Below are 14,676 nucleotides of genomic sequence, written 5' to 3'. Positions count from 1 at the left end.
TGGTGTGAAAAAATGGTGTCTGGGAACCTTGCTTCTCACCATGTCATGTCAAAACAGGGAAGAGCTCCATGGGCTCTGTATGTTGTTAGGATGAGTTTCAAGAAAGGAAACATATCTATGAAGGTCTTTTATACCATTCTGGGTTGACTCCTCCCTGGCACCACCTGTTTGTGATTCCAGCCAGCCAGCCAACTACAAGCTTCAGCTCTGAGAACTGAAACCTCCAAGCTCAGCCACGGAAATAGTATTTGCCAAATAATTTATGTTCTTTCTAACTTAGAAACGATTCATCCTTGTGGGTTGTGAAGGAAAGGGAAGAACTGGGCTTTCACAGATTTGCCTGCTCTTTTTAACCTCTCATTCTTCATGGGCTAGCCCAGGAGTATAATTACCTTAGTTAGTTTAAAAAAAGTCAGTCTGCCTGGGATCCAGGAGATCATGGTTCGATTCCCAGTCAGAGCACATGCCCGTGTTGTGGGCTCAATCCCCAGTAGGGAGCGTGTAGGAGGCAGCTGATCAATGACTCTCTCATCATTGATGTTTCTATCTCTCTCTCTCCCTTCCTCTCTCTGAAATCAATAAAGATATATTAAAAAAAAAAAAAAAGTCAGTCTGGGCTATAGAAAAAAAATGTGGCAAATACTGACATACTGGCTGATTTATTCATTCAATTTGCAGAGCACCTACTATGTGCCAGACACCATACAAAGGATACCACAATGAAAAATAAAGACTCTTGAGGCTAATACAAAATATATTAAAGTAAACTATAATTTAAAAAACACACACAAAAAAAACACGCCAAAGAATCTGCCATAGAAACATGCAGGAACTGTACCTAATCTAGAATAGAGATGAAGGTGCTTCAGAGATGGCTTCCCGAAAGAGATAACATCTGAGCTAAATCTTGAAAACGTAATAGGAATAAGGCAGAAGATTTTGTCATCTCAACTATGGCTGATCTTTGTATACAGCTACCATCTTGAGATGAAACCAAATTCTAATCTGTCAGATGGGGTCTTTACCTGTCAGGAGAAATGTTTGCCTTGCTGTTTGTTTCTTCTCAGCTAAGTGAGTAACATAAACAAGGACGGGACAACGGGAATAATCCTGCTGCAAAATACTCACATACATGTGGCCAGGCAAAGGGCCAATGCTAATCACGGCCTCCAGCACCTGCATACCCTCAGCTGGGGGGCTCAGTTCTCAAAGAAAAATTCACATACAGTCTGTCAGCACCTTGCTGTCTGCCTTGGGACAAGGCTATCTAGGAACTTGCCTGAATGTTTCCCACATGCTATGAGGCCAGCTTCTCGACATCTACATAGTTTTGTGATACTGTAGTCCCAAACTGTAGCACAAAAGAATCCTTCAGAACCTGGCTAGGAGGTGGGCTGAAATTCAAACACCTCCTAAAGTTAAAAGGAGGCACCTGTGTGACGCTCAGAGACATATGTGAAGAGGAGGGTCTCCTGTTAAACAAAGGCTACCTTTAAGGCTGACTTCATAAACAGGCAACCTGTGCAGTCCCAAAGGGCCCCATGCTCAGAGGGCCCCCATGCTTGGTTCAATGCTCTGCTGTTACCTTCATGAAATTATTAGTAATTTCTTTAACAAGGAAGCATTAACACATTTTCATTTTGCATTGGGAACCACGAATTATATAGCTACTCCTGACTACCTTTCCCACCAAAGGGGAAAGTGGGAGCCCAGTCAAGGTCCTGGTGTCCTACTGGAACACTTGAAATGGAAGAGTGGGTTGTAAAATAGAGAAAAATAAACGTAAAGTGCAACTTTATATTTTGTAAAGAAATCCAGCATTGTTTGCTTACCCAGGAGCCCACAGTTTTAATTTCCCAAGCCATTATGAAGTTTCCAACTCTGAAATACCCACTTTGTATTTTATTGCTCTATGGACCTTGCATAGCTCTGCTCTGTTTCTTTAATTTGGAAGAGTGGCCACAAAGAGACACAATTCAAGAGACCCACATAAGGATGTATCATACAGTGGTCAAAGCCACAGCACCAAACCACTTTCTCTGTACTGGTTTTCACACCATGTCCTAAATGGCAAGAGATTACTGTTATCTTGTGTCTGTCTTTCACTTTACAACCTCAACCTACCATTCAGTTCCTTCTCAGCCACAACCTGAGTTCTCCCTGTGGTGATGCTACTATCAGTCTTTTTAGGAAATATTTTTTTTGCATCACCCGCACTTTGATTTTCATCAGTATTGGCTACGTAATTTGTAGAGCCCAGTGCAAAATGAAAATGTGGGCCCCTTGTTCAAAACTTAGTAAGAAATTCAAGGCAACAGTAAAAGCATTAAACCATGCACAGAACTCTTATAAATGCGGGGCTTATGTGACTGCACAGGTTGACCATCCATGAAGCCAGCTCTGATTCTCATTGACCAGAACTGGGTGATACACCCAATCCTTAACCAATTACTGTTAAGTTTTTGCTTAATCTATCTGGTCACTGTTAATCACTGACTAGTTGAGCCTTAGACTAAGAGCAGCTCCCCTGGAGCTGGGCATAAGTTCATCTTCCCTTGAGTTGTTGAGTTGCATGGTATCTGGTGGCAAGGATTCATGAGTAAAACCAGACTTCTTTTAGGTAGAAGTGAGGATGGTATGGCTGCTGAGTAGCCAACAACAGTACCCACCTACACCATATATCCATGACTCCCCACTACACCATATACCCATGCCTCAGAGCATTCTTCAAAAGCTCTCTTTGATGCAAGCTTTGGTTCCTGAGAGCCTTGAAGAGTTAGTCATTCAAATCCTTCCTACTAAAATCTGCCTGCTCTCAATTCCCAAGCTCCCATTCACTTCAAACCTCCTCCCTGCTGCCAACCGTCCTGTAGGTACATGCAGGGGTGAGGACATATGATTCCTGTCCTCTCAATGATCGTCATCTAATAAAGGAACCACAACTAACAGACTGCAAAATATACAAAAAACTCTAACAATAGAAAAATTTATAATAAAAATACCACTACTCGAACTCCACATGTTAGGGCTAAGAGTTTACAGAAGTATTCAACTAACAAGCACTGGAAAGAATCCTCAATAGGAGTTAGGAAGAAACTGATTTTTAAATGGGGGAAGCAGTCAGTGCTGGGTGGTGTGAAACTTGGGGAGCAGGAAACAGAGATTCAGAATCCATAGTGGCAGGATTCTCATACAGCAAGTCTTCACAATAGATTGAATTCTTTTCCAGAGTCAAACAGGTTTGTTTGGTGGTGCAGGCTGCACAACTTGCAAATGTGAGTGGAGAGAGGGGAAAAATCATGCACAGAAAGTCATTACTAGGAAATTACAGCCAATACAAAAGGCAGCAGTACAGGTTCTCAAGACGTAGATGATGATTCATTACGATTTTCCACACCCACTGAAAATAGGGCCCTTGGCTCTTGCTATTCCTTTCCAAACATTCCCTCTTTCTTCATCTGAACAAAACCCTGCTCAGTCTTCAAGATCGAGCTCGGGCTCTATCACTGCCAAGAAGTCTTCCTTGAGCCTTCCTTGGACCTCCCTCATGCTCCTGCACCGTTCATACCAGCTGACAGGGGCTGAGGAAGGGGACTGCCCTCCTCCCCGATCTCACTGCACCACGTGGCCTTGCCTGGACTGGTCTACTGCTGTCTCTCTCTCACGGAGCTGTGAACTCCTGATGCCAGAAACTCTGCCTTACTGCTGTTCATCATCTCGGTGCTGTCTCAACTGCTCAGTTTACCAGGCATCAACATGTAATAAGTACTCAAGAATGCTTCTTGAAAGTGGTATGATAGACCAGAGGAACAATAACTTTTAATAATCTGTGTAACAGCAAAAGAATGCTCAGAATAAATGGAAATAATGTGTATAAAACCTAGATCTTTTTGTACTATTTGATGGATGACCTGAAGGGGGCATTAGATTGGATGTGGAGGAATATGTGAAAGCTGTCACTTCAAGATTCCTTTCCTGCATATCCGGAATAACATATAGTACAGCCTCTAAATCTGCCTTCAATGGCAATGAGATAAGTCAGTATACTGACAGGATCTGTACTCATCGGAAGCTTGTGACACCTTCTCCAGCCTTTTCTTCTTCATCTTTGTCAGTTTCTTTACCTGAGCCTTCTCTCAGAGGCTTTGGTTCCCAGCATTTGAATGTTTATTAGACTGTACTCTGAAAACCTTTAAAATTCATAGTTTATTCCAGTTATATATAGTCAATAAATATTTATTGGATGCCTATGGTCCTCAATCCAGGCATGAGTGAAATTAAGTAAGCTGGGACATTACTTCCAGTTTCTGCATGGCATGATTTGTAAATAGTCACAGCATCAGATGTATAGATAATAAAGAACCCCAGTCACACTCATATCTCCAAATTACTGCTGAACAAGCAAAGGCAAGGACTCAGAGAAAGAGCTGGAAGGTGGCTTCTTCAGTGGTGTTTAAAAAATGCTTCTACAGGACAGTAGCAAAGCTGAGGGTTTTCATAATCCTTCACACTTAATTTTGCCCTTTAGTTTTCCCCTCCAGGCTAATTTTTGTGCTGATTTGTGCTTGATTTCAATGTGTGTGTGCACATGTGCATGTGCACGTGTGCAAATGCACACACTCATGCATCTTACCATCTAAAAAGGATATCTCTTGACAAGACACAGCAGTAAAGAAAACTGGGCAGTAATAAAGTCTCTGACTTCCCCTGCTTTGTCTAGTTGGGTTTTCTAATACTGAGGCTTTCTCATTAACTTTTCCTCTCCTGCCAAACTTAAAACCAATAAATAATTGCTGAATTCCAATATCATTAGGGAATAACTTACCTTCGTTAAGACTGGGCAATATAATCACAGTTTCTACACTAATTTGAATGTTCTGGTGGATGTTTAGTGGTAGTAATGGAAAAAAATCCAAATACTTGGAAATATGAGAAAAAGCAAGATTCTAAATCTAGAGTGCCTGAGTAACATTATCAGTGTAATGTTACTCATTACATATAAAGAGCAAGGCAATAACACATTTAGGTATGAATACATAATATGTGCAAATTATAATAACTCTAAATACGTTTCTCTTATTTGAGAAATTCAAATATGCTGCTCATATGCTCAAATTCTCAATATATGTTTAATTGGTGATATCTGATTACAAATTAGAAAAAAACTTTTAAGACATACTTTGAATTTCAATGATCTTCTGTAAAGAAATAACAGCATTCATGTTCGGGGCTTGGTGGAGAGTCTCTTCCGCAAGTGGCTCCAGCTGCAAGAATAGCAGGTAATAACATGAGCAGAATATTATGACTTTATAGTAAGTCCCATAGAAACAAAGCAAATTGAAACAACCTAAAAAAAAAAAAGTGCTCCAAGAACTAGTTAACATTCTGCTGATTTCAGTTCTAAAAGTGTAGCCAGTTTTAGTTTCCATTTTGCAGCCATGTAATTGAATTCCAAACGGCTTTTCTATTGGTCACAAGGCTAATCTGTGAAGTCCCAGAAGCAGGTGCATGTCTGTGTATTATTCATTAAAAATCTGAGTTATTTGTGTAACTTTTGCAGGTTCCTCACAAACCAAATTCCATCATGTCTGTCGGTGCAGCTGGGCCCTGCAAAGGAAACCTGAGGGAAGTTGCAGTAGACAGAAAGCGGGCAGCCTATGATGCACAGTTCTGCAGTGTTTTTACACGGAACCACCTTAGACTTTTGCACACTTCACAGTAGAAAACCATGAGACACAGCTTCTCTTATTCAATTGCTAGTGAACAAGTGTTAGAGTAAAAGTTCAAATAAAACCAGAGGTAAAATAACTGTACACTTTAGCTTCTACCACATTCATAGCTATGCAGATGTCCATGTGGAAACGCAGGACAAATTCCTGTCCTGCAAATCTATCGTGATCTGGAATTACACTGATTTTTCACGGAGAAGCTCAGCAAACATTGATTTGCAAGAAATGAAGAGAAGCTCTGAATAATTTATGGAGTGTTTTGGCAGAACTAATTCTGATGATGCATCCTTGGGAATACCCTGGTGATGTAGCCTGGTGTGCAGCAGCAGAAACTGCATAACCAGAGCGTTTGCAATCACAATGGCTGTCTAGCTACTGTGACCCAGAAAGCGAGGAAAGCAATAGTCACCAAGGGATTGACAAAAAAAGGAGTTTTCTTAGAAAATCTAAAGTTAGTACCTGTATTCTCAAATACAAAGTGATGGTAAAACTATCACATGGCATGAATGGGAACTGATGTCACTGGACGTTGTGTCGAAGCATGAACTCATCTATGACTTGCGGTCTGTAGAAAAAACTAAAAAACTCAGGATTCCAAGTTTCCACTGCATATGTGAGTGAATCTTCCCCCCAGGGTCTTTCTGAATTGATCATTCCATACTTCAATCATGGAATCTAAAACAATAGCACCTTTCTTCCAGATGCCACGGGACAACAGACTAGCTCAGGGATATTTATACATGGGTAAATTCACTAAATAGAACTCTCCATAGTGTTTTTCTTAGCTGACAAAGAAAAACCTTTACAACATCAAAAAGTTTATTTGCAATACGGTTTGGCGAGAGGAAAAGAAAACAACAGTGTTCAGGGAAAGGTTCTGCAATCTTAAACCCTTAAAACTTGTTAAAATCATTTTTTAAGAATCTGGTATTTCAGATGGTGTCTTCAAGAATATGTTGTCCTGGTAAAAACCTCTTAACTCCGAGAAACTACTAGGAAAACTCTTACTCAAGAACTAGACATGGTTGAGCTACCTTCCACATAAATAATCTTTTCTTTCACTTCTATCTCCAATCTTAGGGAATATTTTAAATAGAAATTAGGTAGAATTTATTAATATAGCATTTTGAAACATCACTGCATGTTCAAATATTGAAGAACAAAATCACAGGCATACATAGTTGTTCATAAACATTCCCTGTGACTTTAGGGTAGAAAGGCTGACAAACTGAATGACGCTGGCTACTAGGAAAAAAAGCTACAGACAAATCATTAATGTAAAAACCTCACTTCTGGAGCCCTCTTGCATTAAAATCTGTGGGCTATTTATAAGACTTGGGTTACGCAGAAAGTAAACGTGATTCAGGGTGTTGAGAGAAAGAAATACAAACACCCCTAAACTCCCAATTCGGAATCGTCAGTTAGGTTCGATAAAGTTGCGTCTACTTTTAAAAGCAACCTAGAGAATTAAGGCAATTACATTGATAATTTAAGCCTCCCAGACCATTTCCCAGCGTGTTTTAGGTGAATGTCATTTAGAGGATTTAACCTTCAGTAAATTGCCCCAATTTGTTTCATTTTGAGGGTATACACACAGAGCTGAATTCAGAAAATTCTCAATGCAGGTTCTTTATTTTCTCTTGGGTGGCTCTATAGAGAACGCAATGGGTAGTACTCTCAGTTGGCAAGAAGGCAAGCAGAATTTAGAGTCTGTTTTCATAAATTAAAACCTTGCAGAGAAGGACCACAAAATTGAGTTGTCTTTTCTAGGGTTTGTTGATTTAATCATTCACAATTATAAGCATTAAAAACATCTGATTGAAGCATCTATTTAATAAATATTTATGAGTATTGGTCATCATTAGTAATCTAATAACTAACGACAATGAAATAACATTAAATAAATAATGTTTTATAAATTTAGAGCAAAAATAAGAATATTCAGTAAAGCTGGGTTGTGTATTTAGTTTGGCCAGTAAGATGTAGCAAAAACTTTGGCTACTGAGGCTAATCAATGTCAGTATGAGTTTGTTGAGCAATTCCATCATGTAATAATAATTATCATGGAGTTATAAGATACACTACATAATTTTAACATAACCTCTTGACACATAAATTGCTTATTCAGCTTTATTGTATCTAAAGCTTAATTGCAACCATTAGTTACAGCAATTCTTTATACAAATTTTCAGACTGTGTCAGGGAAATTTATATTTCTGTATCTTTTACAGAAAATTGCAATAACGCATTGATAAAATTCAGATGTTTGGTAAGTTGCACATATCATGGAATTTCGAAGCATTACAGCTCTTTTAAAACACCATAAAATTTGCCATTATCATGTTGTGAATAAGTAATTTTATGATTTTTTTTAGAACCAGATCATTTAAGTTATCAAAATCATTTTAGCCCTGGCCAGGTGGCTCAGCTGACTGGCGTGTCCTCCCGTACACCAAAAGGTTGACGGTTCGATTCCTGGTCGGTCAGGACACGTACCTGGGTTGCAGTTTGATCCCCGGCCGGGGTGCATACGGGAGGCAACAGATTGATGTTCCTCTCTCACATCAATGCTTCCCTCTCTCTCTCAAGTCAATATAAACATATCCTTGGGTGAGGATTTAAAAATAATCATTTTAGTTGGCTAAGATGCATTTAGGGACATGGGCATGGGATATCCGTGAAGAAGCTCTTGAGTAAGAGTTTTAAAACTCACTCTTTCCTTCTGAGAGGTAAAAATCAACTCTATTATTTTCATGACCCAGAACAGGAAAAAAAAGCTAAACAGAGATTTTGTAAATATGACAGGTACATGAGGAGAGATGCATATACCAACACAGCGAAAGACCTACTAACCATTCTTGTTAGAGTTTATGTTTCCCAAATATGCCAAGTATTTTCACACTTCTGTACCTCTGTTTATCCTGTTCCCTCTGATCTCTCTTTTTGCCATCCTCCTCTGAATCGGTGATATCTTACTACATCATTCAAGGGCTGTGCAAATATTGCCTGCTCTGTGAAATCTTTCTAACATTCTTTGATGAAGCAAATTGCTTCCACCTGTGTCTCAAATACTCTTGTTTACTCTACTAAACACGTTATATTGTAGTTAGCCATTCTCTACTGCGTTGTGAGCCATGTACACATGGCAAAGATAGAGCCTGGTATACAATAGGCATTTATTTCAAATGCTGAATGAATGAACGGAGGATTAACTGAAAGAAAACACGGAGAGGCAGCCTTTATTCTGCACTCTGTGGCTAACAGACTTAATGAAATAGGTTCTTCCTCTTGGTTGCCTGCTGTAATCAGGGCATAGTTTTAGGGTGAAAGACTAGGAAGAACAACAGTGATAATTCACTTTTAAATCAATATAATTGATTTTTAATGAATGTTTTAATGATTTTTAAGTTTTAATTGATTTTTAAATTGACCATCATTTGTGTTAAACTTATTCTAATGTATATATAAATAATTTTGTATAGATTTTCTACATACATAATTATATGATCTGTGAGAGATTTATTTAATTCCTCTCCAATATTTACATTTTTAATTTCTTTTTCTTACTCAATTGCACTGTTAGGACCACCAGTATAATGTTGAAACAAAGCAGTAAGAGTGAGCATCTTTGTATTGCTTTTGATTTCAAAGAAAATTCCCCATGTTTCACCTTTAAGTCTGATGTACACTATAGAACTGTTTGTAGATAAGTTTATCAGGTTAATAAATTTTCCTATTATTCCTAGTTTTCCAAAAATAGTTCATCATAATTTATTGACTGATGTTTAAACATCTACTGAAATGGTTATATTTCTTCTTGATTCCCTTAATGTGAATTACAATGACATTTCACAATGTTAATATGTTACATGCTAGTCTAAACCCAATTTTGTTATGGCTTTTAATATATTGATGAACCACTAATACTTTGTTTAGGGTTTTAACTACTATGCTTATGATCAAGATTTTCCTGTAATACTGCTTTCTTATAATGTTTTGATTTGTTTGTTTCTTTTAGTTTGGGATATCAGTATACTGGTCTCAAAAAAAAATCAGTTGTAAACTGTTCTCTCCCTCCCCTTTACCCTAAAACAGTATAAAATTGGTATTTTTTATTCCTTAAATTAATGGTAGAATTCCCTGGTGAAGCTATATGGGTGTCTGGTATTTTCTCTTGGTAAATTTGGTATTAAAGATTCAATTTGATTTATAACTATAGTACCGTTCAGTGTTTTCTGTCTTCTTGATTCAGTTTTGGCAACATTGTATTTTTGTAAGAATTTTTCCATTTCAAAAAAAATTATAAAATTTTTTACATAAAGTTGCATTTGAAATATTCTCTTATAATCCTTTCAATACATTAATAGCCACAGTGAAGTCCTCTTTCTCATTCTGAGTGCTGGTAATACATGAATTTTCCTTTGTCAATTAGTGTTAGAGTTCTATTAATTTTGTTAGTATTTAAAAACTAAAGTCTGGCTTTTTAAAATCTCATATAGTGCATGTTTGTTTTCTATTTCATTATTTTTTCTCTTTATATGTCCTTTGCTTAATTCACGTTTAATTTGTTGCTGGGGTTTTCTAATTTGTTGATATGCGTGCTACTACCTTTAATATTAAGCTTTCTTCTCTTCTAATATATACATTTAAAGCTTTATATTTTTCTCTAAATTCACCTTTATATAGATCATACAAGTTTTGATATTTCACATTTTAATAATCATTCGGCTTAAAATATTTTCTAATTTTCATTGTGATTTCTTTGACATGGAGAGTATATTTTGAAATCTCCAAATATATGAGATTTTCCAATTATCTCTTTTATTTCAAATTATACACCTACTTTATTTTTTTCTTTTAGTTTTGCTTTTATGGCTCATCATTTCATTTTAGATCATTGGTATCTTACTTAATTTTAATTTTACTTTATTGTAGGATGAACACAACATGAAATCTAACCGTGTGACCAGTTTTTAAATGTACAACACATTATTGTTGACTGTAGGTATAATGTTGTAGAGCAGATCTCTCAAACTTATTCATCTTGTTTGATTGAAACTTTATGCCCATTAATTAGTAACTCCCCATTTCCCTCTCTCCCAGCCTCTGACAACAACATTCCTACTCTGATTCTATGAATTTGATTATTTTATATACCTCATATAAGTGGAATCATAACAATAGTTGTCTTTCTGCAACTGAATTATTTCACTTAGCATAATGTCTTTAAGATTCATCCATGTTGTTGAATATTGCAGAATTTCCTTCTTTTTTAAGGCTGAATAGTATTCCATTGTATGCATGTGCCACATTTTCTTATCCATTTGTCTGTCAATGGACCCTTAGCTTGTTTCCACACATTGGCTATGGTGACTAGTGCCACAAGGGTCATAGGAGTGTTAATATTTTTCGAGATCCTGACTTTGATTCTTTTGGACCAATCTCAAAAGTGGAATTGCTGGATCAATATGGCAGTCCTATAGTTAACTTTTTGAGCATCCTCTATTCTGTTTCCAACAGTGTTTTTAACACTTTGCATTCACACCAATAGCCTGCAAGGGTTCCAATTTCTCCCTATTCTTGCGAACACTTGTTTTTGATAATAGTCATCCTGACATCCTGACATGTGAGGTGATAACTCTCTCATTGTAGTTTTTATTTGCATTTCACTGATCATTAGTGACAATAAGCATTTTTTCATATACCTGTTAACCATTCATATGTCTTCTTTGGAGGTATGTCTATTCAAGGCCTTAGCCCATTTTAAAAACCAGGTTATCAGATTTTTTTGCTTATTTGTTTTGTTTTATTACAGACCTCTAAGAGTTTCTTATATCTTTTGGAGATGAATACTTTATCACATACAACTCTTTTCTCCCATCCCACAGACTGCCTTGAATTCTGCTGGTTGTTTCCTATGCTGTATAAAAGCTATTTGGTGTGAGGTATCCCCACTTGTTCTGGGTTTTGTTGCCAAGGCTTCTGGTGTCATATCCATAAAATTATTGCCAATACCAATGTTTTATACCAAGTTTGTATAAAACTTTTTCCCTATTTTCGTCTAGGCATTTTATAATTTGGGATCTTATATTTAAGTCTTTAAACTGAAAGATTTGTTCTACCATATATCAAAATTTCTTAAAAGGCTACAGTAGTTAAGATATCACAAGGATAGACCAAAACAACCTGTGGAATAGAATACAGTTTCCATGTATGTATTGGACAAAGGTACCACTGCCAAGCCATAAGGAATAGATGGGTCTTTAAAATACATGTGCCTGGATTCACTGTATATTCACATAAAAACAACAACAAAAACTTGACTTTTATCTCACGCTACATGCATAGAGATTCAACTCCTGATGAAGTCAATGCTGAAGTCAAAAATAAAGCTTTAAGGAAAGAAGAAGGAGAGTGTTTTCCTGACTTTGGTGTACAGAAAGAATACTTAACCAGAATACAAAAAGAGCTAATGAGAAAGGAAACTACTGATAAATTGTACTGCATTTAAAAATTACTTTTGTCAAAGGACACAAATTAAGAGGGTGAAAAGACAGACATGGTTATTTTAACACATGAAACCAATAGAATCTATAAAAACTGCTCAAATCACTAAAAAAAGACAATCTGAAAATGGACAAAAGACTTGAATAGGAGCTGTTTTTCACTTTGTTAGTACTCTAGCAAGTCAAAACCATGATGATATTTTACTACACATTCCGCAGAATATCTAAAATTTTAAAAGATTGACCATACCAGTGTTGGAAGGATATGGAACAATGGGAACATATGAGTATGAGTTGTGACAACCACTATGGAAAACAGTTCAGTATTACCTACAAAGATTAAACACAGGCATATACCATGATCTAGCAATACCGCTTTTTGAAATTATACCAAACAGAAATGTATGTACAAATGTACCAAGAAACGTGTATAAAATGTCAATCACAGCATTGTACAAAATAGTACCCAAACTAGAAAAATTCCCCATGACCATCAAACGTAGAATAGATACATGAACCATGACATTTTCCTAGAAATTCTTTTTATGAAATTGAATGCTATATTAATAAGGAAAATGAATGAACTATATAGCTAGCTAGAACAACACGGGTGAATTTCACAAACGTAATGTTGAGCTAAAGAAGTTAGATGCAAAGGGATGTATATATTTATTGTCTATAAAGTTCTAGAGCAAGGAAATTAAAACCTTTTGTTAGAAACCAGAAAATTGGTTACTTTCAGATATGACAAATGTAGTACAGATTAGGAAAGGGGATATGGGGTCTATTGAGGCACAGACATTATTCTATTTCTTGACCTGGGTGATGGTTGTATATGTGCTCTATTTGTGATATTTCCTTGAGTTGTACATTTATGTCTTATACAGTTTTCTGTACGAATATTATATTTTATAATTTAAAACAATTTTAAAAGAGAATATATTTTCTGACATAAAGCCATAGAGAAACTAAGTCTGGTTCTTGTGTCTGTTCTTTCTACTATTTTACGGTGCCTCTAAGAACAAAGTGAGATGACAAGTTTTGCAGCAAATTCACTAACAAAGGGAACTGAAAGTCCCCCTACAACATGCAAAGAGACTCAGAAAAAATGCAGAAAAGGTTCAGTTGTCAGGATGAAATACATTTTGGAACTTTGGAATATGATGATCAAGACCAAAGGATAAGGGAAGCAGACTGCAATAGGGACCTGACCCTCCATGCTAATGAACTATTAAAAATTCCCTAGTGAGGACGCATTGGTGGTTACAACTCAACTTCCATTGAAATAATTGTCTTAGAGATGTCTGCAATTAGTTGTATATGTTTAATCTGATTGCTTAAGGAGATCTGGTTATAATTTTATCCATATTGTGATTCATGAGTCATTCTCAAAATAACCCCTTTTGCTCATTTGAAGTCACTAAAATCCTTGACCAAATAAACTGAAAAAAAAAAAAAAAAAATCAGGGTAGATTCTACTGATAATAAAGTTACTACACTGACAGACCACTGAGATTATTCATATTGAGTCGGCCTGCAGCCGACACACATGTGGATGATGAAGGGTTACATCAATAGCAATTAAAAACATCTCTAGCCAAGAGCAGTGACATAAACCTAACCATCCTTCTGAGGGTATCGAGAGGACCAAGAGGCAAAGGGTACAGTCATGGCCATTCAGCGCACATTGGATACTGAATAAATTCCTTGAATAAAATAAGTGAGACAAGTGGGCTAGACTGTGAGATTCCCACTCTGGTTATTGTTCTATGAGTTAAGTTTTATCCAAAGATACCAACCTTGGAGAATTGTAGGTTACACAATATATCAGCATTAAATGAAGAAGGAAGACTATGAGGAAGGGCCTCCATTCACTATGATATCCAAAGAATATTCTATAATTTCCATGGCACTTAACTATGGAAAGTTTGGATGAAATGACATAATTAAATACCTATGGCAACAATTAGCTAAATAATAAAAATTAAATTTAAAGGTAAAAAGAAGTAGGCATGATGGTCTATTGGAAAAAAGATAATGAATGCAATTAGTTGGATAATTCAGACTATCAATGTTTTTGTTTAAACACTGACGTAAGACTGTAGACATGCAACATAACAAGAAAACATTTCAAACCACATAGTTGAGTAAGGGAAATACTATATATATTGAAAGGTGCATCTTAAATTGAAGTTTCAATAACATTGAAGGGAAGTTTGCTCAGTGCTATATGTATAGTTTCCTAACATAATGTCCATAGTTTCAACATCAATTGTTATAAAGAAGGCTAGTTCATTTTATATGCCAAAAATCTTGCTTCCTTGTAAATAAGTTTAAATGTGATAGCTATACTTGGTTAAATCCTCATGTTTCATTTTCTTTGATCCTTGGTTTTCTTACCCTCATTTGCTTTTTAAATTTTCTGTTCTTTAATCTGCTAA

The 14,676-nt window shown here is 36.4% G+C and overlaps 1 protein-coding gene across 1 annotated transcript in view; it reads right to left on the bottom strand.

Annotated features, from left to right (window-relative positions):
- LOC148092287 (histone deacetylase 9-like) overlaps window positions 1-14,676 on the bottom strand; it is a 223,303-nt gene that overhangs the window by 35,286 nt on the left and 173,341 nt on the right. Inside the window, exon 12 of the mRNA XM_087821192.1 lies at window positions 5,180-5,264. Within this exon, the coding sequence (XP_087677318.1) occupies window positions 5,180-5,264 (85 nt within the window). The remainder of the gene's footprint in view (window positions 1-5,179; window positions 5,265-14,676) is intronic.

This window comes from Miniopterus natalensis, chromosome 10 (genome assembly GCF_054644295.1).
Source record: "Miniopterus natalensis isolate mMinNat1 chromosome 10, mMinNat1.hap1, whole genome shotgun sequence".
Taxonomy (NCBI): domain Eukaryota; kingdom Metazoa; phylum Chordata; class Mammalia; order Chiroptera; family Miniopteridae; genus Miniopterus; species Miniopterus natalensis.
Note: the sequence above shows the minus strand (reverse complement) of the source record. Positions and strands in the feature narration are given on the sequence as shown.